Source organism: Cyanistes caeruleus, chromosome 1, assembly GCF_971803275.1.
Source record: "Cyanistes caeruleus chromosome 1, bCyaCae1.hap1.1, whole genome shotgun sequence".
Lineage (NCBI taxonomy): Eukaryota > Metazoa > Chordata > Aves > Passeriformes > Paridae > Cyanistes > Cyanistes caeruleus.
Genome location: NC_141701.1, coordinates 72,988,400 through 73,012,282, shown reverse-complemented (window position 1 = coordinate 73,012,282; position 23,883 = coordinate 72,988,400). Strand labels below are relative to the sequence as shown.

Below are 23,883 nucleotides of genomic sequence, written 5' to 3'. Positions count from 1 at the left end.
GCTGTTTGGGTTTTAATCCCTGCTTTTTAATGATGCATACAGGCAAATCTGATTGCGTTAGCTGTGTATTTTTTCCAGTGACAGGTAAAGAAGAGTGGCTGGTGGCCTGATGATACACAATGTGAAAGGAGAGACATTTTAGACCTGAATTAGCACTTAATCTTTAGGAATTGTTTTCTCTAGTTTTCTATCAGATGTTGAAGGACATGGAAGTGTGTGTATTGTTCAGAACTGCTGTTTGTAACCCTGGCAGATGTTGCAGTGGAGACAGCATCTTCCATGAAAAGTAACTTGCAATAAATAAGTAAAAGGTCCTGATTGTGCAATGATGTTAAATTTAGAAATTAATTAAAACAATTTAATAATTTATAAATAAATGTAAATAAAGCATAGCAGTACTTTGATTAACTGAGATGTTCAAACAAGACTGCATGTGACAGAACTCAGTGTTTGCTTTTGCAAACACACTTAAATTTCTAAGGAGCTTGAATCAAGAAAAATTAATTGGAATTTTAATTTTTTGCTTCACTTTAGGCAACAAAAAAAAAGGTAGTTTTTAAAACTGTCTTTCTTTCCTTTTCCCATGTGAAACATTTCTCACCAGTTAAAGTTTTGTGCTGGAGAGAGAACACAAAATGTTTAGTGATTTGAATTTGTTCGGGTTTTTTTATTGCATAAGAGGACACAGTTTTAATAGGTTTTAAAATATATTTCTTTGAATTCGTCTGTTGATTGCTTGTCTTTAGTTAATGACCTTTATTGAATTAGAAGTTGATCATTCAAATATCACTCAGAACTTAAAATCTTTTTTTTAAAAGACAGAGCCAAAGAGCTTTCACTTTCTCCTGGAGCAGGTCGCTTTCTTTTTCCTGCTTTCCTTTACCCAGGTTGTAAGATTCATGGACTGCAGTGGTCTTTCTCTTACTGTCATGGTTAAGAACTGGGAATTAGATCTAAATCTAAGTTTCTGGGATTAGCACTGAACAGCTGCGAGGTGCCCTGCTCCCTGTGTGGCAGGACACAGGAGAGCTGTCAGAAGGACAACCTCCCTGTTCCTGCCAGCTTCAGCTTCTCCTGAGTGCTGCTCTGGCATCCTACTTGCTCTGGCTGTGACACCACTGCTCACCACAGACACTGTGTCAAGCCACTGTGAAGCACAAACCAGCATCTGTGAGTGGTTTTATTGACTTCTGGCCACTATAGTGGTTTTCTGATGTTGCTGATGGCAGTGTAACCCATCCAGTTAAGCTAAGGAGATGCATCGTCTTATCGTGTGCAGTCCTGTAAACATGTGCAGCAATTGTTGAAGAAAAAGGAAAGTACACTATTGAACCAGAAAGTAGATCAAAAAGCATCGTGTCTGTTGCCCTGCTTAGTAGCTGCAGTGCTAAGCCTGGCTTGGTTCCTGTTCTAGATTGCACTTCAGAGTTTTGAAGTGATGCACATAAGTGTATTTGTTTTCACTTCTTGTTTTGTGTTTCAAAGGGCTGCTTTCATGTTTTCATAATTTCTAAAATTTAAATGATACAAGGGTTTAAAATTTTGTAAATGCTCATATGTTTTGCAAAACAAAAACTTTGTTCTAAATGCAAGTTAACAGTCCTCCTAAATTTTTCTTTTTATTATACTATTTGTGAAGTACTTCTTTGTATAAATACTATTATTATAGATGCAGTTTTTCACATGAAATGACAAGTTAGTTTCTTTGGTTTGTGGCCTTTTGTGTAGCATTATGCAAGTCATTGCCTCAGTTTCTTCTGACTGCTGCAAGATACAAGGTGGAGGGGAAATTAAAACAAAATTGAGGGGGGAAATGATGCCTTAAGTTTGAGCTTTCATATTTTTTAGGTTCTGTACTGCCTTAGTGTGTGACTTTGAACTTCATATGAAGTGTTATTAAGTTCTCTTCACAGGGTAGTTAGACAAAACAATCCTTTCCCAGCTTGAGACTAAGGACAACCGTTACAGCTTCAGGCCCAAAAAGTATAAGCAACAGCAAACTGAAGAGAATAAACTGGGAGTATGGGACTTCATAACCTGAAGCTGTAATTGGACAATCAACTCCAATATGCAAATGGACCAAAACTTATAGTAGTGTGGACACTTGTGCCTGGTTGTCCATCTTGGGTTCATTTTGGGTGTAGCCGTGGCTGGGCTCTTGTGCTGCCCAAGGTGTATCCTTTAAAGTCTTTTAATAAATACCTATTTTATTCCTTTAACTCTGTCTAATGTCTGTTCCAGATCAGACTCTCAAAGCATCACTAAATTGGAACCACTATAATTGGAAGCAGGTGGTAAAATCAGCTGCAGCTTCCTACATAAGCAAAGATGGCATCGTGTAAAAGAGAATGGCAGATGTGGTTCTTAAGTAACTTTTCTTTGGTCTTGCCACTTTTTAACACTTTGGGCCTCTTTTTCAAACTATGGTTACTATTAAGTAACAGGAGGGAAGTAGGGTGGGTCATCTTTAAAACATTCTTCACTTAATGCTGATTTAACTGAGGTTTGTTGTTATCAATTTCCATTCCAGTGAAAGCTGGTGGGATGCGGATTGTGCAGAAACACCCACACAACTCAGATGCCAAAGAGGAAAAAGATAAGGATGTCCAAGACAGGGAAACCAGCAGGTGAGCACTTTGATTTGGTGCATGTGCTACAGTGAATTTCCATGACCTTGAACCTTATTACCAGTTTGTTTTCCTTGTGACTAGCAGACCAAAGGTGAAGTTGTTTTTGTGTCGTAAAGCACTAGCAAGTGAGGTGCTCCTTCAAGAGAATTGGGGAATTTGGTAATTTTCATATTGCTGAGCCGTCTTGAAATGATCCTTCCATGTAAGAGAAGGCTGGAGAAAAAAGTGCAATAGAAGTAAAACCTCCATTTTCCTAAAATGTCACAGTTCAGACTGTGGAGAAGCATAGAGGCTAAGCATATTTAGATACAAGCATTAGGCTGGCAGTCTATATATGAGGTGGTCTTTCTGTGTTTCTTTTTATCCTTTGGCCTCTAATCCTGTGTCTGTGAGGTATTTGATAATATGGTGCTTTTGAAAAGACAAGTAAAAATACATGGTACTAATATTATCTGATTTTATTTTTAGATGGGAATCTATCAGTTTTGATTGTGGAGGGTACTAAGACTGCAGTTACTTAGCAGTTTTAACTAGATTTAGCAGATTACTGGTGTTTAGAAATGAAAGCAGGAGGTTCAATGGACTATCACTGTTCTTCTGCTCTTACAAAAGCCACCTGGTTTTGTGCTGCTTTCCTCAGCTAGCTGTTTTTCTTCCCAGACAAGACTATATTTACCTGAAATGTTTATCTACTGACTTAGGGCATGGGTTTGTCCTTGCTATTTGCTCAAGTTAAAAAAACAAACCAGAGAATCATTCCTGTGTTGTGGTAAGTAGACTGACTTAGCTTATATTTATTTTACACATAAAATAATGATAATATATAAGTAATGTGAAAATGTCTAGAAATAAACCCAAATGTGTTTATTTACTTGAATAGGAAGCACCTTTTTGAGAAGGGAAAAATAATTTTAATTAATAAATTCAAATACCAGGCAGGAGAATTAAAATTTATGTTCTTTCTTCTTCAACCAAGTTGGTCATCTTGTAATTCTGCACATAAGTTGAAAGAGTCTGTATTACAGCCAAGTTTTGTCTAAAGTAAGAAATTTTATCTTGGAGTCAATTTAAACTTTGTTTTGGGGTACATCCTTTTATTTGAGGTATGTTGACCTTGGCTGGACAGCCAGTGTCCACCAAGCTGCTCTCTTACTGCCTTACACAGCAGGATGAGGAGGGAGAAAGTAGGATGAAAAAAAACATGTGTCAAGATGACCGTTTAATAAAGCAAAAGCAAAGGCCATGCATGGAAGCAAAAGAAAATATAATATGTATCCACTGTGTCCCATCAGCAGATGATGTCCATCACTTCCTGGGAAGTAGGGCTTCAGTATGTGTTAGTGATTACTCTGGAAGACAAATGTCTTAGTAATGAATTTTTCCTGCCTCCTTTTCCTTTCTCCTAGCTTTTATTGCTGAGCAGATGGTATGGAATATTCCCTTGGTCAGTTGGGGTCAGCTGTCCTGGCTGTGTCCCCTCCCAAGATCATGTCTACCCACTGCTTGCAGGTGAGAGGATAATGTTGGAGAGGCAGCTTAGGTTTTGTGAAAGTGCTGCTCAGCAGTAGCCAAAACTGATGTGCTATAAGTTACATGGTGTTTCTAGCTACCAGTGCAAAGCACAGCATTGTGAGGGCTGCTGTGGGGAGAATTTACCACCTCAGCCAGACCCAGCACAGTGTTATATACTTGCTTATCTTTCTTTGGCATGCCAGCCTCATGGCAAGGAGCCTCATTAGGATCCAAATGACAAGACTTCTTGTGTCCATTCACAGATCTAAGCCTCTGTTACAGCACAGCACCTGCTTTATTCCCTTCTTCAAATGAGATTATGTTTTCCCTGTTTCACTCAAATAGTGCAGGGAAAATTTAAAATTTAACCTTGATTTTTGTGGCTATGTCTGCTGTAGCAGGTGCTGTGACACAGCAGAAGCACATCTGTAGGGACAAACAGCAGGTGCTGAGGTTTTCATGTTCACACTGTGTGTGTTTTGGAGATTAATTAGTTTGATCATCTGGACTGAAGGACCAATCCTACCTGGCATGTGTTAGGCGTCTCCTTAAACTGTGTGTTTCAGTTTAGCATCACCTGCTGGGAGTGTAGGTGAGGTTCCTGAGACCAATCCCCAGTATGAAACAAAGCCTAGGCAACTAGGCTGGAATGATTGGGAAAGAGGTGCATTCTTCATCTGTAGGTGCTAACAAAAGCAAACTGTATTTTAATACTATGAACAAAGTTAATGCTTTTAAGACAAAGGAGAAAGTTTAAAGACTTCTAGAGCTATCTTATTAACTAGTGAATAGTTAGCTGTTGCACCTCAAAATCCATTCCTTTGTTCATCTGGTCATATGATTGTCAAAATATGCATTTTGAGTGTGTCCTTTGCTTTGGTTTTCATGTACAGGATACATAATTGGTTTGTGTTAGGCACTTGTACATACTCAGTCATTCTGAGTCTGTGTATTAAGACTGAAAGCCTTGAGCTGAACTATTTTATTTCTTTGATCTAATCCTCTTGAGAAAGAAAGCAGCAGGAGGACATAAGGAACATAGTTAGGTGGGAATTAATATGAATTATAATACAAGTTAATTTACAAGTCAAGAGAAGTTGTTTTCCTGGTAGAACTGAAAGCTTTTTGTGTATGTAAGGGAAAGGATTTAATGTGTCTGTTGTAGGCTCCTTTGGGAATACTTGCACAGCTCTGGTGGCAGGATGAGCTATAGATGTGAGCAAGAATGTATTTAGCCATAGACAGAATAAGCTGGTCAAAATTAAACTAGATTTGCAGCACATCACCTGCTTTTGTGCTGAAAGGTGCAGTCCCCCAACTCCAGATGGTTCATGGTGCTGAGAACCCTTGGATTTCTGATGTGTGTGAGGGGTGGTTTATCAGGATGGATTTATAGGGATGGATTTGTCAGGAGTGGTGAAGTGAGCATTGCTGCTTTCTCCAGCACCAATATATATCTGTACTTTTGGAGCTTAGTTAGCTGCTATTTTATGTCTCTTTGTTAAGCAGATGTGGAAACATCTGTGTTTTTAACTTTCTACTTGTCATGGTTTTAGCCTTTGCCATTTTAAGGTGGTATTGTTGATACGATGCAGTCTCTACTCCCCATTGCATTTAATGTCAAGAAAGTTTCAGGAAATCTCTGTCAGCTGATATGAGCAGCTGACAATGGTATGAGAAAATAATAAAACAGAGGAGAGTAATTTGTATGTGAAGAGGGAGGCTAAGATGAGTCATTATTTTAATCTCATAAACTTAGTTGAAGACAGATTAGTGGAACTGGCAGTAAATGGAAGCAGAAGAATTCAATCTTCTCTAGAATTCTCTGGGAACTCTGAGAGCACATGGCCTCCCCATGATGGCACAAATCTGAGCAATTGCTCAGCAAGAAAGCTTTCAGCTTCAGTTCATAGAACTATTTGTGGCTTTGGAGACAGCTGGCATTGTTTTTGCAGCTTTCAGGAAAAGACTTGGATCAGTGTTTCTAGTCTTAATGTAAATGAAGCTGACACAGGTAAACACCCCTGAGATAGCTAACTGTGCTGTGATAAATGTGACTTTAACATTCACTAGGTAGGTCCTTGATGTTTCTTTTTTTCAGTTGTTTAGCAACTTGCAGTCCAGTTACTATAACTTACTCTGCAAAGTATTTTATTCAATTCTGTTTCCTAAAATAAAATTGTTGTGACAACCTCCCATTTCATGAAATTATAGGGAGACTTGTCAGAGTGGTGATTTGTGATCCCTTAAAGCAATATGTGATAAGACCGTTTTACACAAATTTAAACTTTTCCTGCAGGGCAGGTCTCAGCCTTGAGTTGTAGCAGAAATGACTTTATGTGTCTGGTATAGATATAGTTTTACTTAAAACAGGAATGTCTGGATATGATTATATGGTGGAGAATGCTCAATGAAAGAAGGGAGGAGTTGCACAGTTTGGTTTAGGTGAACTAAAGACATACGTGGCATCCAAAGCCAGTGACACCCCCGTGGTCAGGGTGTCAAACTGTACTGTGGGGTAGGATCCTCAGCCCACAATCTCTTCAAAACGTGTGATTTTGATCAGCCTGTTTAGAGCTAGAATGCCAGCTGTCTGAACTTCTATACTGATGAATTAGTGATTTTTCTTAGTTTTTTGTAATTTACTAACACTTGTATTGGTTTGGTTTTTTGGGTATGGTTGCAGTTTTTATTGATTGACAGTCATTCTGATTGCTGCTGGTAGGCTTTTTTTGTGATGCTAGAAGAGGGTGAAACATATAAATAGAAGTATGGTTATGAATAAAAGCCATCATTTTCCAGGACAGTATGTTGTCACAGAAATTATTTGGAATAAATAGGCTACTCACAGTCCTGGGCTTTGTTAAAAGCCCCTTAATGCCTGTTTAACGTGAGATTTGCAGTATCACGTGCATTCCTGAGCCAGCTGACTCTAAGCATAACAAATACTCCTGAAAGACATACTTTGAATTGAGAGCTGCTTGTTCAGTTTTAAACAAGACATTCATTAATTGTCACTCTGGGATCTCAAGAAAAACTATTATTATCTGTCGGGATCTGGATTTAAAAAAATATTTAAAGCAGGTATCTGGCTTGTTTTTAACAAAAAAGGGTAAACTGCAAAGACTTTTATGTCTTAAAGACTCTTTTCTCTGTGTTATATTTTTGAAACAAAGTGGGTAATTACCATGATTTAATTACTCGCGATAAGTGCACTAATGTAGTTTCTCTCTATATATGTAAATTGTGTGGTTTTTGCATCTTGAGCCTGCCTGGAGATTGTGAATCCAGCATTATGCCTGACTTTTACAATGCGGATGTTTGCCTTAGTGATATCCATTGTGTGAAAGGAAAAAAACCAAGAGAGTAATTTAGAATGTTGACTCAAAAGCAAAATTATACTAATGAAGCATATGGGTATTGTATGTCAAAGACTACTCTCAATAATTAGTTACATGGTGGGAGAGGAGTGGTCAAGGTCCTCTGTTACCATTCAGTGTTACTTGTTAAGTCTGAATATTCAGGTTGAGACAAACCTGTTTTTTTTTTCTTTGAAGTGCAGTGGAAATCTCAAAAACTTGGGTGCGAGTATATATTTTCATTCAAGAGTAAATTTGTTTTTCCTTTTCCTCACTTTGCTCTGCTGCAACTGACAAGAAGTCACGGACATTATTTCCATCTTTTTATTTACTACTGAAGATTCTCCTGTCATTAATTTTTTTTTTAGTTTTTGCCTTGTCATAACCCATGTTGATCAAATTTCTGACAGAAATAAAAAAAAAATATGAATTGGTTATATAATTAAGCCATTAGGGAAGGTTTGTATGTCTGTTTACATCCTGAATATGGAAGTGTTTGGAACCATTTCCATTTGTATTTTGTTGTTCTGGTTGTTTCAACTGGGGTAGTGTAACGTGCTGGGCCCAGGTGGTCTGGCCTGGTGTTACCTTGGGATCCTTGGCTAGAGGCCCTGTGGAGGGTGACAAATGAAATGAGGGATGGGCACAATTCGGTGGCCCAAAAAATAGTACTTTAACATCCAAAACAACAAACACATAAGCTGGACAACAATATGGGGTTCACTAAAATGGCTGGGATCCAGGGTGGAACAGTAACTTACATGAAGTAGGTTAGGGGCAGAGTTTGAGGGAAAGTGGCCAATAATAAGTAGGAATTAGGGATATATAAAATACTGCAGCAAAATTTAACCAATAGTAACAGAGAAACTGTAGAACTTTCCAGCAACATTTACATATAACCTTTTCAGGGGACATTGTGGGTGAGCTTTTGCTCACCCCAACCAAAGGAGAGTCTTCTTCTCAGGGCCTGGGGCAAAGTCACTTGCCAGCCTTTTGCCCTGTCAGACTCCAACAGGGTAGAAAGTGTAGAGTCAAAGTTCTGACCCTTTAGCTTGGGAGTAACTGCTTTTCAGGATAGCTAAGACCTGGGAGATGATATGCAGTGTTCAGCTCGCTTGCATGCATGTCCTTCAGGAAGTAGTTTCCATCATGTATGAAGACGTTCCAGTCCAGATGGTTCTGATGTTGTTTGTTGTAGAGTTAACAGGTGTTTGATAGAGGGAAATTTTGAGAGTTCTGTGTGTAAACAAACAAACAACCCTGCAAAACTTTGCAGCTTGTTAAACATGGAAACCAAACCCATAAAAATGTGAACAGGTAGCATTGAACTTCCATAAGTACTTGGAGTGAATAATCCATTAGTGTTCCTCCCATGTAGTTCACTGACATAAAGCTGAAAAGGGCCTCGTTACCTATGCTCATGCATCTGTACTGGAATTGTAAGCAGGCATTGACTCAGTGTGATGAATATTCGTGATTAAAAGAAAGAGACAGGTCAGGACATCAGGAATGCTACATCTTCTGTAAGTTTCTGGTGAGGAGATGTGCAACTCTGTTGGATAGAGGACTGACTGAGTCCCCTTTCACTTCAAAGGTCCCTTGGGCTATTGTGTCAGTGGAAGCAGCCCTGAAGGAGTGAACTGGTACTCTGTAAAAGCATCTGTCTTCTATATATCCTCTTCTTGGACAGAATTCAAATTTCTCCCACCGTATTTCTATCTACCTTTATTTTCCCCTCTTTCTGTGGCCTGATTCTGTTACCTCTGTGATTACCTCTGTGAACTGATATGGTTGCACAAAAGAGGTTATGTTCATAGATTGTATTGTCATTTTACACTTGACCATGTAAAAAATGAAATTTGATTAAATGTATGGATATAATGGATATGACTGAGAGGTTTTTATTCCTGTCTTTGGCCTTTGAACTCTTGTTACTCAGGTATGGAGCTTGGGAGGCAACTGGCCTTAAAAATGAAATTTCTGGGGGAAATGCAATGGAAAAGCAACCTGGCTGTGAATACTGTGCTTGTGGTTTCTGGGAAAGATGCAAATTGCAGCAAACATTGGGTCACCCCATGGTCATTTTAAAGTTTTGTGTGACTAACTTTTTCCTTACTTGGCTAAATATTCCAAAGGTTAAAAGAAAGTTCTGCTGGAAAAAGACTGTCAAAAATTGCAACTATAATTTTTTAATATTATTAAGCATAGTGCTGAACCTAGTGCAATTAGGGAAATAGCTTCCTACCTTCTCCAAAATATTTTTATTTCCCAAAAAGATTATATGCTTAGTGCTTAGGCTTTTTTTAATACCTTCCCTCTTCTTATCTTTATTATTTTGGACTTTAATTTCCTTCACAGTTAAGGGAATAGCTTCTTAATAATGTTACACTCTTCTTTACATAAGTGGCATTGCCTTAAATGCATTTTCCTACTTTATTACTCATCTTTGTGTCTCAATCTTTTGCCATAGGGTTTTTATGATTAGCAGATGCTCAAGTCTGTTTAGGTTTATATATACATAATTTGATTAATTACAAAACCTGAAAACGATATTAGCTGTGTTCATGTGATTTTTCAGGACAATACCTTTTGCAGATGACCAGTTACTTTGAGAAGTAGAAAAGTAATTGCTATGACCTCTCTTGAGCTCTATCAAACACCTGTGCAGTAACAGACTTAAGTCTGTAAATATGTACACAGTATAGAATATGTAATACTGATTTTCAAATGCAGAGCTACTGTAAATTAAGAAAATAGGCTATGAATATCTCCATTTAAGAACTGAAGGTACCTGTGAATGTAGGGAGTGGAGAAAAAGCTAGGCAAGATTATGAATTAAGCATTCTCATACAGGAAGAGGAAAGCCTTCAAAAAATTGCTTTATGCTTCCAATATTTCTTGATGATTGAGGCAGTAAGTTGATAAATCTATCAGTGTAAGTGCTAGTTCTGACATTATATGGATAGCTCTTTTCATATTCCTGAAGTACTGTGTACATGTGTGAAAAAACTAAAAAAGATCTGATATTTCTCCCTCTCAAAGTGAATAAAAGCTAATGCCATCCAGCTCAGCGAGAGCTGGGTTCAGTCCCAAAAAAACATATGCTGTCTTGTGAAATTAGCTGGAAAGCTGAGTTGAATTGTCAGCCAAGCTGCTGTAAGAAAAAAGATTTTAAAAGAATGAAAGTCTTCAGTTTGTATTCCACGTGATGAGGAAGGTGAGAACAGCTTAGTCATATATGAGAGGAAAATGGATGGGAAGTAGTGTCTTTACAGTGGCATGGCTCTAGTTAGCACAGCATTCCATGTCAGTACAGAAAAGTCAATGATCTGAACTAATAGTTTGGTATTTTTCTTAGTTCTTTTCTCTTGATATCTTTCTAAAGTATTGGAACACATAGGATGAGGGTGACAATGCCAGTCTGAAGGCACAAGTACTGTAAAGCCCAAAAATTTTCAAACCCAGAGGTACAGTCAGCTCCATTTCACTATGCTAAGCCCAAATCTTCATTAAGTGTTCAACAACACTGAGAGTATTTCTAAAGGTAAAGATATACATTTCTCCTAGAAAGAGCTTGCAGAGGACCAGATGCTACTTATTTATTTAACGTCAAAACCCTATGTTTGAAGTGAAGTCACCAAGAGCTGAAAATGAGTAGGAGGTGTGTGCAATTGACACTGTGTGCCAAGGAGGGGAATCTTTTTCCAGTAGCACCTTTCTCTCCTTTAAGTTTCTTATGCCTCAATTGCATCAGGCGCCAAACTTTGAAGTAGTTTAATATTAAAAGAAACTTTCAGTTATCATTTCCTAACTGTCACTGCGCCAAGCAGGAGGGAATTTATTTTACTCCCAGAGCAATGGTACTAGAAGCAAGAGATACATGGGAGATAGATAAGAACAACACTGAAAACATTTGTTACATTGTCGTCATTAGAGCTTTATTTAATCTGCTGTGGCAGTTCATAGCTCATACTGGTCACTGCAGTACTTTGCTTGTTGGGGGAGTACTCACTGCAGTCGGCTTGCTACCTTCTAATATTAGTGTAATGTTTCAATGACCACATCTTGGTCACGGACACCATGTTAAATAGAGGGCAATTAGTAAAAAATACTTCAGTAATATTCACACAAATATTAGCTGTGGTGAATTTCAGTTTCTCTGGAGCTCATAAAATGCCACGTATGCATCGGTCATGTATAATGCCTGGGGCTGGTACTCCGTTAAAAAACTGGCTTTGTTGCTGCTGGGTACAACCAAAGTGGTTAGTTCTTTTCCCTGGTAGTCTTGATTTTTTGGGGTTTTTTGAGTTTTTTTGGTTGTTTTTTTTGTTGTTGTTGTTATTGTTGTTTTTTGTTTTTGTTTTTTCTCCCAGCCTGTTAGAACTGTAGTTAAATACTAGACTAGCTCTCAGTTATGTCTGGCTTCATCTAGCACCTCACACTGCAGTACTGAATCAAACAGTCCTTGAGATCTGGGTACTTTTGAATCCTGAGTGTTTGCCCATTGCTTTCCAAACCCTATTCTAAAGCCTTCTTTTTTATTTTAAATAAATAAATCAATGGAGAGCTCTGGGTGTTACAGTGTAAGAGCTAGGCTGGATTTTTTGCTAGAACAGTTTAACTTGAAGTATCTCTTTTGAGAGTATTTGGAACTACCAAAAATGTGCAAAATAATTCAGTAAGCAAAATATCATTACTCACTGTGTGTATCCTTGTACACTTTGAATGTTGCTAATAAGCTTGACTGCATTTCAGTGCTGGTGGTCAATCTCCTGAGACTGCAACCTCATATGAGTGTTTAGAACATGCAGTGGTAAACTGTGTTTACTGTTTAGTGGTTGTTAGGGTGATCAAGGGTGCTTTGCATTATGCTACTTGCAAAAGCTGCTATTGGTAGATTTTTATTTTTGTTGAAATCTTTTATTATTCAATGCAGCTTATTAACATATGTGCTCATATGCAACATGTTATTGTAGCTAATAAGCAACTTTTTTTGCATGTAATGTAATAATGTTTTGACTTTGTGGAGCACTACGGAATTGATCAACCACATTTGGCTTGTGTGTTGCTTTTGTATGGGAGGTGATGGAATAAAATTTTTGTAAATTGAACTGCGTATTTATCGCTCCTGTGATTCTTCCTTTATTTCTGGTGTCATGCTACCCAGTGATTCTAGAGAAGTATGTTTAGCCATGTGTATGCTGTTTTATATCAACAGTGACACTAATAGCATTACCACAAAATCTTCTACTTAAGACTATTTAGAAGGTTTTTGACTAAATTGAATTTAGCATTCTTATTTATTGCTTTGAATACTGCTGTAGAATTAATTTCCTGTTTTCAGAGATTACAATTCTGTTTCTGTTGGAGTGTTTGAAAGATCCTCTTCTTCCAGTTTACAATAGGGGAAAAAAAGAACAAAAAAAGGCTTTTGAGGAGTGGAGCTTTGTGTTCTGCTGTTTTCTCCAAGCATAGGCTTTCTGGCTGATAACACTGGTTGGCTTGGTTCCTTCCCTGTATCAGGATGGTTTGGATAACCTTTATATGGCTTTGAAGTTTAATATTACATTTTTCCTTCATATCTTGCATGCAATCACAGTTAAAGAAAATTTGAATTCCTGCTGATAATGTATTATCCTGCTGATAATGTATTCCTTCTGCTGTTCTTTGGAAGATTTTTCTATAACACCTTGTTTCCTAGTTCAAGTTCTTTTTTTGTGTTGTGTCCTACCCTTGAAATTATTTCTGTATTAGTTAGTGATCACCAGTTATTCTCATTGTGTTGTATTTTCCCAAAATCACCTTTTTATTTTTTTAACTCCTGAGAAAAATTTTAATGTTGAGAGATCTGTCTACCTCTCATCCTCCTATGCAGAGCTAACATATTAGCTTGTCTGATGATCAGGACTTGACTCTTTTATAAAAAATTTCTATGTCTGACTGAGAAATAAATCTGCTGTTTAGGAGCTGTGTAGTTCTAACAGCAATAGATAGGTAGTAGTCATATGTTTTAAAGCCATTTATGTGTCATTTCTGTATTTGACTATTTCAGTTTCCCTCTGCTTTATCCCATGCTAACTCAGTTTAATGAGAGGTCTTACTGGCATTTTTGGAGATCTCTGCACACCAAGTAGGCTAAGTTTTTGGGGTTTTTTTTTCTTTGATAATTATGTCGGGTTTTAATACTTTTTACTGGGAAGAGAAAATTGCCAAGGTAATGCACATTTTTGTCCTCTGTCATAGGAGGAGGAAAGGGAAGATAACTGCTCACAGTTAATGCACCGAATTTTGTCTTCCTTTCCACCTTTTTAAAATTTTTTGTATATTTATTACATACTGACATTTTAAGATACTGGGTGTTTTATACTTCTCCCTGCCTGTTCCCACATCTTCTAAAACAGCAAATAAATAGTAATACAATAAAGGAAAGAGGGAGTTATAACCTTGTTATAATCTCCTTTTCTTTCTTCTGTTTCAAATAAATTTTATGGATGTGCAGGGCCAGCACAAAACTCTGCCAGTGCAGCACTCCCCAGCAGATGGTCGTTTGGGGAAGAAGTGTGTACAATGAACCTGATGAACTCCCCCAGTATCTAGCAACTCAAATTACTGCTTAGAAACTTGCTAATCAAATTACTGCCATTTGACCTAGTTTCTATTTCTCTATTCCTCTTTCAACCATATGTACATTTCTCACCTTGATGATCACCTTCCTGAAAAGGCAGCATCACAGTCCAAACGGTGTGTGCTGCAAAAAGATTTTCTTTTAGCATGCCTGATAAGTTTTTCCTGTGTCCCTCAAGTATTATATACTAAGAAATAGTGAATAACTGTATTTGTTTTACATTCTCCTCTTTACTGTAAATTTTTCTTGCATACTCTTTTATATTTTTTGGGGTTTTTTTGTTGTTGTTTTTGTTTGGGTTTTTTTTGTTTGTTTGTTTTTTGTTTTGTTTTCTTGGCAATATAACTAGAATTGCAGTGTGGAGGGTAAAAGCCTGCCCCAGACTTATGCACTGACGTAATTCTATTTTTCTGCTTCTTTTCCTTCTCTTAACTGTTCTTGTGTTCCAGTTATCTTTTTAACTGTCTTTTAGGTATTAAGCTGCTGATTTCAAAAACCTTTTCCCAGTGATTCCAACATTTTTTATTGAGTTTAATAACTGGTAGAGACCATCACCATGTAGGTACAGTTAGTATTGTTTTTCATAGTGTGTGTTTTCTGCATTTATCATGGTGCCACCTTTTTTCTTTCCCTTTATTGTTCTGTTAATCCTCTGAGATCTCTTGTAACTGTTTATATTTAGGCTTTTTTTTTATCCTGAATAATTCACTGACATTAGCATGTATTGTCATTTATTTAGACCTTTTTTCAAGTTTCTTGCAGGATCCCACTGTTAACCTCCATCATTGTGATATTTGATTTACTCCTCTGCTCTGTTTTCAGTTTGTGATTCTTGAGAGTGTCTTCTGCCATATCCCATGGTAACTCAGTTTATTTACTGAGGAGCCTTGTTTGCATTTTTTGTAATTCTGTGCATACCAAATAGATTCAAAGTTTTTTTCTTCACTTGATCATTCGTTCAGATTCTAATACCAGTCCTATTAAATGTTTAGCCAACAAATATAAACTCTGTTTTGGTGTAATTTACAGTAACTTTACCTTAAAGATACACTCATTCTCTCTCTAGAAAATCCTCAGCTAATGTTTCCTAAAACTGTTACATTCTCTAGGTAGCATGCAAAAATATGCAAGCAAAGGAATTAAGTAATATATTCATCTGCTGAATCTAAATTAGTATTCATATTTCTGAAAAAAATGGAATCTTTATTTGCTTGTTTTTAGTATTTCCTTTTCTAAGCTATTTTTATGCACATACTTGAGAGAAACCTTGGCAAATAAATAGCTTCTGTGAGATAAGTGGCATTCATTTGTTTTTATTTGAACTTAATTATGTTACTACAAAATGTGGTGAAAAATAATATCATCAAATGGGACAATGTGTCTGTCCAAAGAACCTAGCAGAAAAATTTCTATTGGGTTTTCACAGCCTTTATTGTGATGTTTGCTGACACTGGAGTTAATGAGTTCTCACAGTTGATGTTTGGTCTGCCATAATTTCAGCAAGTGTTTACAGCCATGAGATTCCAGAGCATGTCTCACCTTTCAATAGAGAAGGCAGTGCTGAGCCAAGCTACTAGGCAAACATTCATGCATTAGAATTTGAATGAGTAAACAAAAGCTGTGTTTATGGGAATGGTGGACATACTACTTGATCTATGCAACAGTAAGAGAGTTGATGTCAGGGATCTTGGAAATAAATAGTGAAATCTTCAAGTCTGCTGATGGTAAATAGCTGCTTTGCTGAGTTAAGGGCCACACCAGTAGTGAGGAACTCCAGAAGCGCATCAGTAAAGTCTGCAAAAAGAAGTTTTGGTTTACAAAATTCACAGAATATAGTTGGTACTATAGACAATACAAGTACACAGCCTCTGGCTTGGGAAGTTCCTGAGCAGCAGATTTCTGGAGAGGGCTCTCAGGAGCACACTTAAGCATACTCCATCTTTATCTCCTGCCCCAAATGTTCCCTGCTGCCCCCTGAGAAGCAGCAAAGGGAATATGTGGTCCAACACTGTCCAACTGATTGTAGGCTGAGTTAATGTTACAATCAGTTGCTATTTCAATAGAAACACTTGTTGGGAAGAAATGGTGATCTCATTAAAGTTTTATGCAGTGAAACTGAGTAAGAGAAGTATTTGGGAATTTCTTCTCAGTAGGTATGATGGTACTGGTTGCTGCTGGAGCTGGAGGATCAAGTCCAGAGAGGTAATGGATTCTGGTGACAGACATGGGACTCAATGAGACAGACTTCTGCTTGGTTAAGCTCAGGAAACCATTTATTCCACACAGGAACAAACTTAGCTTAAATCCAGAGACAGAGAGCCTAGAAGAGAGGCAGGGTGGTGGGTTTTATGGGGCAGAGCCAGGGGGCAGTTTAAAGTCGGGGCTAATAGAGACAGAGCAAGAGAGAAACCCCAGGGGCACAGAATCAACCCGAACACCCTGGACTGCCACCGCACCAGGGTCTGGGGGTGGGGCAACTCTTCCTGGGCTCAGAGGGACCATCCCCCGAGGCAGAGGGGTGGAATTTACTCTTCCCAGGCGTTAAAGCCACGCCTCTGACTTTAACAATGCTTATCCGAAACTAAATTTTTTCCTCCCTGGGCAGAGGCACCTCACAATTAGTTGGTTACAGAGGCAACCCAGTACTGCTGCATTGGGCTGCAAAACATTTGCGCTGGATTTTTAGGGACTTAAAAAATTGGAAGCACCTTCTAACTGATTCTAAATTATTCGAATAACCGGCTGCTTTTCTTAGCCCTAATGGAAGTAGGATAAGTAGGCTAGAGTCTCAAGAGGTGACAGGCCTCCCTCCATAGCCTCTCTCCCTTACATGAGAATTGGGTCTCTGTATCCTATGTTGTGTGCCCTTAGTCTGTAGGCTCTATAGCAAATTCATTGCAAAACCCCAAAATCAGTCTCTGGATTCAGCACTGCTGCACATGTTATTAATACCTTTAATCTCACAGGATTCCCTAGGTGAAAAGGGTTAGAAAAAGATGTAAATCTAATTGCTCAGACATAATACTGATACTGTTTACAGTACCTCAGGAAATGTCTCCTGGCTAGATTCTGAGAATTAGTTTGGGGAGGGTGAATTCAAGGCATATATTTGTTTGTTTGGGTTTGTTTTTTAAGATCTCATTGCAAGAAGTGCTTCCAGGAGTTCAGTTTTGGCATAACAGTGTATGAATTAGCACCTTGATTCTCCTAGGCTTTCCTTAGATTTGTATCTGTTATCTTTAATATGTGGTATAAATTCAATATGAGTAATTATTCTGTGGTTTCTTCAGACTATAGTCAAGGGTGTAAATATGCACTGACCTTTTCTAGCAGATACAAGAATGAAAAGTGAAGAGAGAAGAGCCTCAATTTATACATTTTTCAGTTTGATTTTTGTCTTTCATAAGATGAAGGAAGGTAAGAGCTGCAGTGTTGGTGATTCATGATCTGCCAAAATGGGCTTGACTGAAAGAAGAAGGGAAAAAACCCACCTAAAAGTCATATTTCAGCTTTCAAAATATGAAAAAGGAAGGAAATGTAAACATTCTCAGAAAAAAAGAACTTTACCACAAACTTGGCAGAGATTTTTGTGGAGAAATATCTGTGTTTTTCCAGATGAAACTGAGAGAACAACCTGGTAAATATAGATTAAATATTTAAGTACCGTGTGTTAGTCTAACTAGCACAGTCTCTGCAAATAAATTCTAGCGAGATCAATTGATCTTTGGATGAATATCAAGATATGGATGGTTTTGATGTAAAAGTTTAATTTGATTCTGTGCATACATTTCTTACTTTCACTTCCCCAAAGTAAACCATTGGAAGATGTGATGTATTGCTTTATGGAAAGAAGCCTGGAAAATCTTTATGCAGAGTTGAGTTGCTCTAATTCAGTGTGTAGTACTTGGTGTTCATGATTTTTCATATTCTGTAATGAGCTTCTTTTCACCCACCTGCCCTTGCAGCCCTGGTGTGATATTCTTCATTTAGGATGCAAGTCTGTGGTCCATCTGCTTCTAGACATCTTGAAATATTTCATTTGTAGGAGACGTTCTTTTAGATACAATGTCCTGGAAGAGCTCATATTTGCTGAGAGTGGTATTAGCAGCATAAATATTGACTTCTGTGGTAGCACTCATCAGCTGGTAACTACAGGCAAGCCGAAGATGATCAGAACTGATGTCTGTCACGTGCCCATGCAGTAGCTGGGACCAGAGACACTTCTTCAGCAGTATTCAAAAGTAAATCTCTTTAAACTAGAGCAACAGCAGCATTTCCTGAAGCAAGAGGAGTCTTCTGAAAGCATGAAGCCTCTTGTATCCCTGAATATAGCAGCCCTCAATAAATTTTCTATTAATTTTTCAGTGGGTTTTATAATCCAGACCTTCTTTTTGCAGAGTTTGATGCAGTCCTGGAATTCCTTTCTACTGGGAAGGCATTTAACTGAGGGGCTGTCAGCTAGGCTGGTGAGTGGCATTGGTGCTTGGGCTGTGGGTGGTACTGTGTTTTGGGAACCAGATCACAAGCACCCAGTGTAAACCCAACTTGAAGCTGGAAGGTTGGTCTGACCTCAAGAAGGACCTGTCCTTCCTGTTCACTTCCATTCTTGGACTGCCCTGGTTTGGAGCTCTTTCCTGTAAGGTTCATGATAAACAAGAACCTGCATTTTTTGGTTATACTAATCTCCTCCAGTCTTAATCCAGGAGTTATGGATAGGGACGGGTTTTTATGGTCCAATACCATAACAACATGAGAAACAGATGAAAATCCTTCAGTTGCACTGTCGTCCCTACTTCGCCTTTCAGATTGAAACACTTCCAGGCAGCTGGCAGTCTTGTTACTCTCTGAAATATTCATGTAGCACCTTTGCATCTTGACTAGATTCCTGTCTCTGGCATGGTGGTAGGGAGAGACAGAAGGATGGAGGTGGGGACAGCATGCTGTCAGTGAAGTCAGACAGTAAAACAGTTAAACATCATCTCTGTGGTGGGAGCTCTGCTGCTGTTGCAAGCCCTGGCCATGGGCTAACAGTTTTCTGCTGGTTAACAGATAAAATGACTGAAGTCTAGGCTGCAGCCAGAGTGAGAAATAACCTACTTCCTCTACTTCCACCAGCTAGGAGGAATAATAAATGTTGCCTGAGGTTATCTACATAGGATTTGAGCTCTGTGCTTATTTTTCAGCTTAGCTGAGAACAGGCTTGTACTGGTTTTGGGTTTGCAGACTATACTGCTAACCCTCTAACTATAATTTGAAGTACCTTCTTGAGTAGAAAAGAAACTTGTAAGGTGACAAAGTTGACTACTTCTGTCATGTTTCTGTAGATGTGAATGTTTGTTTTTTATGAGCCCAATTGTGAGTTAGAAACTACAAACTGTACATTTATGATCTTGTCATAGTAAAAAGTATAAAGTAAAAAAATGAAACAGCATAAGTATTCATTTCAGTAAGCAATCTCAGAAAAAAAAAAAAAAAAATTGGTTGTGAAAACTAGATTGTGTTCCCACCTGTCTGTAATCATCCAAGAGAAATTGCAGGCAATTGAGTATTTTCCCTAGAGACCACTTGAGCTGTTATCTATGGGTATCTGTTTCCTGCTCTGAGTAATATATGGAGAAGTTCTTCAGGGACTAAGGCACATTTTAAAGACTGCTAGCTGGGTTGTACTTAGGCCAGCTGAGATGAGACAAGATATTATTGAGGAGCCCTGCAAGGTAGTCAGGTTGCTGTTACACTCCTAGGGTAAACAGAGGTGTGGAGGCACCAGCTTTAAAAATTTTCTTCTTTTTTTTACCTGCCTTTAAACAGGATCTTTGACCCCTAGTGCAGGTGGTATTGTGTGCTCTGTCAGGGCCCACTGAGAAGCAGTATCCAGTGCACAGTTCCTTAAAATATTTATGAAGTAATCTTCTGCATCTGTGCCACTGCTCTGTTGAGATCTCTGCTGGTTTTTATTGAAGTTCATTAATCAGTTGTGGAGTCTTGGGTTTTAAATGCAAGTCCTGCATAGTTTTGTTCTTCATGACATGTAATAAACACAGCTGCTGAACTTGAGTTTCTTCAAAAAAACATGCTGCAAGAGTATTGTGAGTAGGTTATGAAAATCTGTCTGACATATTCCAAGTCTCTTAAAAAAAAGAATCAGCTTTGCCAGATAATTTGGCATTTCCTGCCTGAGTGAGCAGAAGGTTGAGTGAGTTGAGGTTGATTGGCGGACTTGACTGGCTGGAGAGGGGAGCCAGTGTGAACATTGTGTAATGCTGCATGGCCAAGTCATTCACCTGAGTCGGGACAATTGCCATGACACAGGCTATGTGATCAATGGGTTGAGAGCAGCTCTGCAGAGAAGGACTTATGGGAATTCTGGTGGATGACAAGGCTGAATGTGGGCACGTGCAGCCCAGAAGGCAAGTTGTACCTTGGTCTATACCCACCTGAAGTATTGTGTCCAGCTCTGGGGACTCCTAAGATAAAAAGGATGTGAACCTGTTGGAGTCAGTCTAGAAGAAGGCCACAAAAATGGTGAGAGGGTTGGAGCACCTCTCCAATGAAGAAAGGCTGGGAGAGTTGTGGTTAAGTCTGGAGAAGAACAGGTTCCCAGGATACCTATTTGTGGCCTTTCATCTCCTAAAGGGACCTTACAAGAGAGATGGGGACAGACTTTTTGATAGGACCAGTTAGGACAAGGGCCAATGGTTTAAGCTGAGAGGGTAGGTTTAAATTAGATATTAGGAAGAAATTCTTTACTGTGAGGGTCGTGAGGCACTGGAGCAGCTGTGGATGCTCCATCGTTGGAAGTGTTGGAAGTTGGAAAATCAGATTGGACGGGAATTGAGCAGACCATTCAAGGCAGCCTTAAAGACATCCCTGCCCATGGCAAAGAAAGTTTGACTAGATCATGTTTAACCAACCCTTACAGCCCAAACCATTTGGTGGTTCTATGTCTACAGGTAGTGCCTATGATGTTGTGTATTTTGGGAGAAGGGAATTTCAGACCATTAAATAGCTTATTACTGTGTTGTTAGAAGTCCAAGCAAAAAAAAATGTTTAACTGAAGCGCATTTGAAGTAGAGATTTGATGTTACTGCAAACAAGAACTGTGGAAGGTTTGGGAAAAAGAAAAAAAAAAATACTTAGAGTAGCAATGCTTATAGTTTCATTTATGTGTAAACATTTTCATTAAAAAATACCAGCTTCCATATAATACAGTAGAAAGAAATTTCCTTATAAGCAGATTCTGGTACAGTTTGCTTGCTGTTGTATGACTGACACCTCTTCCTGAGGGAAGATGAGACTGTGAAGGAGAGAGAACACTGGCTGATACTGAATTTAAAATATCAAGTCTTCAAGGCTGATTTTCCTGGCATTTCTTTGAGTATTTTTTTTCAGTTGATATGGGAAGACATCTGTCCTTCAGTGTCCTTTGGTTTATGGTAGCTAAACATCAAGCGTTCCCATTGCATGACATTGGCTATTGTTCCTCAGTCCTGCAGGCACTTTTTAGACCTCAGTTGCAAAAGGGTAAGGGCATGGATAGGTGAATATGTCTAAGGAAAAGCAGTGAAGTGTAGAGGGTATTTTGCTTATTGAATATCACTCCTTCAGAGGGGTTGCCATCTTTATTTAACAGGGTAATACAGGAGAAGTTGTCTTGTTTCCTCTACATTATTAGCAGGGTCACTAGTGAATGATGGCAACACCTAAGTCTGGATATCATGTCTGCTTCTTTAGGGAGGAGAGAAAACCTTTGTTTGTTTACCACCTGAGGGTAACTAAGAGGTTTGCTGTATTCGCTGTAAGAATTTGTGGAATGACAGGAAGAGCAGTCTCACCTAGCAGGAAGAGTACCAAGAAAGCTGTGTGCTTGATGGAAGCGGTATTTTGAAAGAGGTATGTGTTTTAAATTGTGTGTGTTCTGTCATCAAGGGATTGCCTGTCAGGTTTAATTTGAAATGAAACTAACTGTTAGTCTGACAGCTTGATGTTCTGGGAAACCTGATAAATCCATTGGTACCAAAAATTGTTTTCAGCTCTATTATCTAACTGTTGTTTGACTTAAAGACAAAGGAAGAGCTGAAACATGCATGTTTTTAGGAACAGCTGCCTATAAGTTTTGCTTATGTAGAAATAATGCAAAATTTTGTGGTCTTTTCGTCAAATGCTTTTAAAAAGTGTTGTACTCTTGTTTCATAACCTTTGCTAATTGACACAGGCATAAAAAGATTGCTAACTCTGGCAACATTAGTATGTTTATCCTGTTTTTCTTCCCTACTCAAGCATATCCAGGACTGAGAGCAATGCAAATTCCCTAAACTACCAAGATGTAGAACTAAAGAATTAATTTGCATTTCTGGTCATAAGAGATTTCATTAGAATCACTTGAACTTTAAAGAACTAATTGCAAGCTTATTTTACAGCTGGTGTTAGAAGGACAGCAAGGTCACTTTCTCTGATGAAAGTGACTGAAAAAAACTGCCTGGCAAATCTCATAGATAAACTTGGAACCAATTGTATGAATCATCAAAGTTTTATTGTTATGGCTTCAGACTGGTGTAATCAGGCATTACCTTCTGGGTAGATGTAGAATGTAGTCTCTCTCAAAAATTAAAAGCAGCTTGCTGTACACTGCTGTGAGACTGGCTTAGAAATAGAAAAGGCAGTGATTTGTCAGGAAAGTAGGATTTCAGGCACAAATCTGGGCTAAGTACTGTCTTTGGAGGCAGCTATCTTTACTGTTGCCACCAGTTTCTTTTCTTTGCTTTGTTCCAACAGTTGTTCTGATTTTCTGAGAAGTCACTTAACATTTATTGGTTCTTGCCTTGTGACAGTGGCCAAAACTGCACAACAGTACCAGAAAAATTTTTACCAAAGCTTTCAAATTGAGTTGACTCCTAAATATGTGCAAGCATTTGTTTCTTGCTTAAGTAATTGATTTTTTTCCTCTCTTTTTGCAATTTGCTGTCATCTCTGGAGGGGTACTTGTTAGTGGCAGCAGGAAAATGTTCTGTTTTCTGAAGTTCTTTTTTGATCCTGTAACAAGATGTAAATCAGTAGAGGATCCTCGCTGTAGAAATATCCAGGCACTAATGTCTCCAAGGAGTAATTTATCAGAGCTAGATAATAAAGGAAAGGAATTAAAGATCCTGAGGGGATGAATATCTTTCTAGGACAAAGAAGGGGGGTGTCAAGGAATAGGAGACTCTTGGAAGAAAAGATTGCAATTGTCTGAAAGGATAACGGGAAGGTGATTATCTTGAGTGTGAGAGAGACACCTGAACTGTATTATATGGGGCTGAGTGATAGGCCTACTGAAATTAATAGAGTGGGATAGAAAGAGGGAGAGGAAGGAAGAGATGAAAATCAAGATTTACTAGAATGGCAGAAGGGATTAAACTTGAGAAACAGAAGGTAGTGCAGAAAAATATATTTGCTTCTAATACTTCTGCTTCTTCTCCTTTGTGCCCAGGAGCTGGACACAAGATATTAGCAGTGTCCTTACCTCACACAGTTCTAGCCAGTACAGAGGGATCATTAATATTATCACTTACCCTTCTGGCTTAAGTAGCTAACCTTCATCAGTGTGATGGCTAGTGTGATGAAATCTGTTTTCCAACTTGGTTTGTTAAAGGCAAATTTGTAAATTTAGTCCCATGCAGGCTTACCATCTAATGAGCTGCATGCAGCCCTGCACCCCTTGTGAAAGCAATCTTCAGAAGAACAAAAAAAGCTTTCTTCCTTTTCCTTACCCTGCTGCAAG

General features: G+C 38.4%; 1 protein-coding gene across 7 annotated transcripts in view; it reads left to right on the top strand.

The window, feature by feature from the left end:
* Window positions 1–23,883, top strand: part of DAP (death associated protein) — a 59,972-nt gene that overhangs the window by 5,434 nt on the left and 30,655 nt on the right. For 4 of the 7 annotated variants that reach the window (XM_086846864.1, XM_086846688.1, XM_086846783.1 and 1 more), the window contains exon 2: window positions 2,531–2,627. In XM_086846864.1, coding sequence (XP_086702990.1) covers window positions 2,531–2,627 — 97 coding nt within the window. Of the gene's footprint in view, window positions 1–2,530; window positions 2,628–4,036; window positions 4,140–23,883 lie in introns of all 7 variants that reach the window. The other 3 variants (XM_086846927.1, XM_086847089.1, XM_086847002.1) reach the window with 1 other exon arrangement.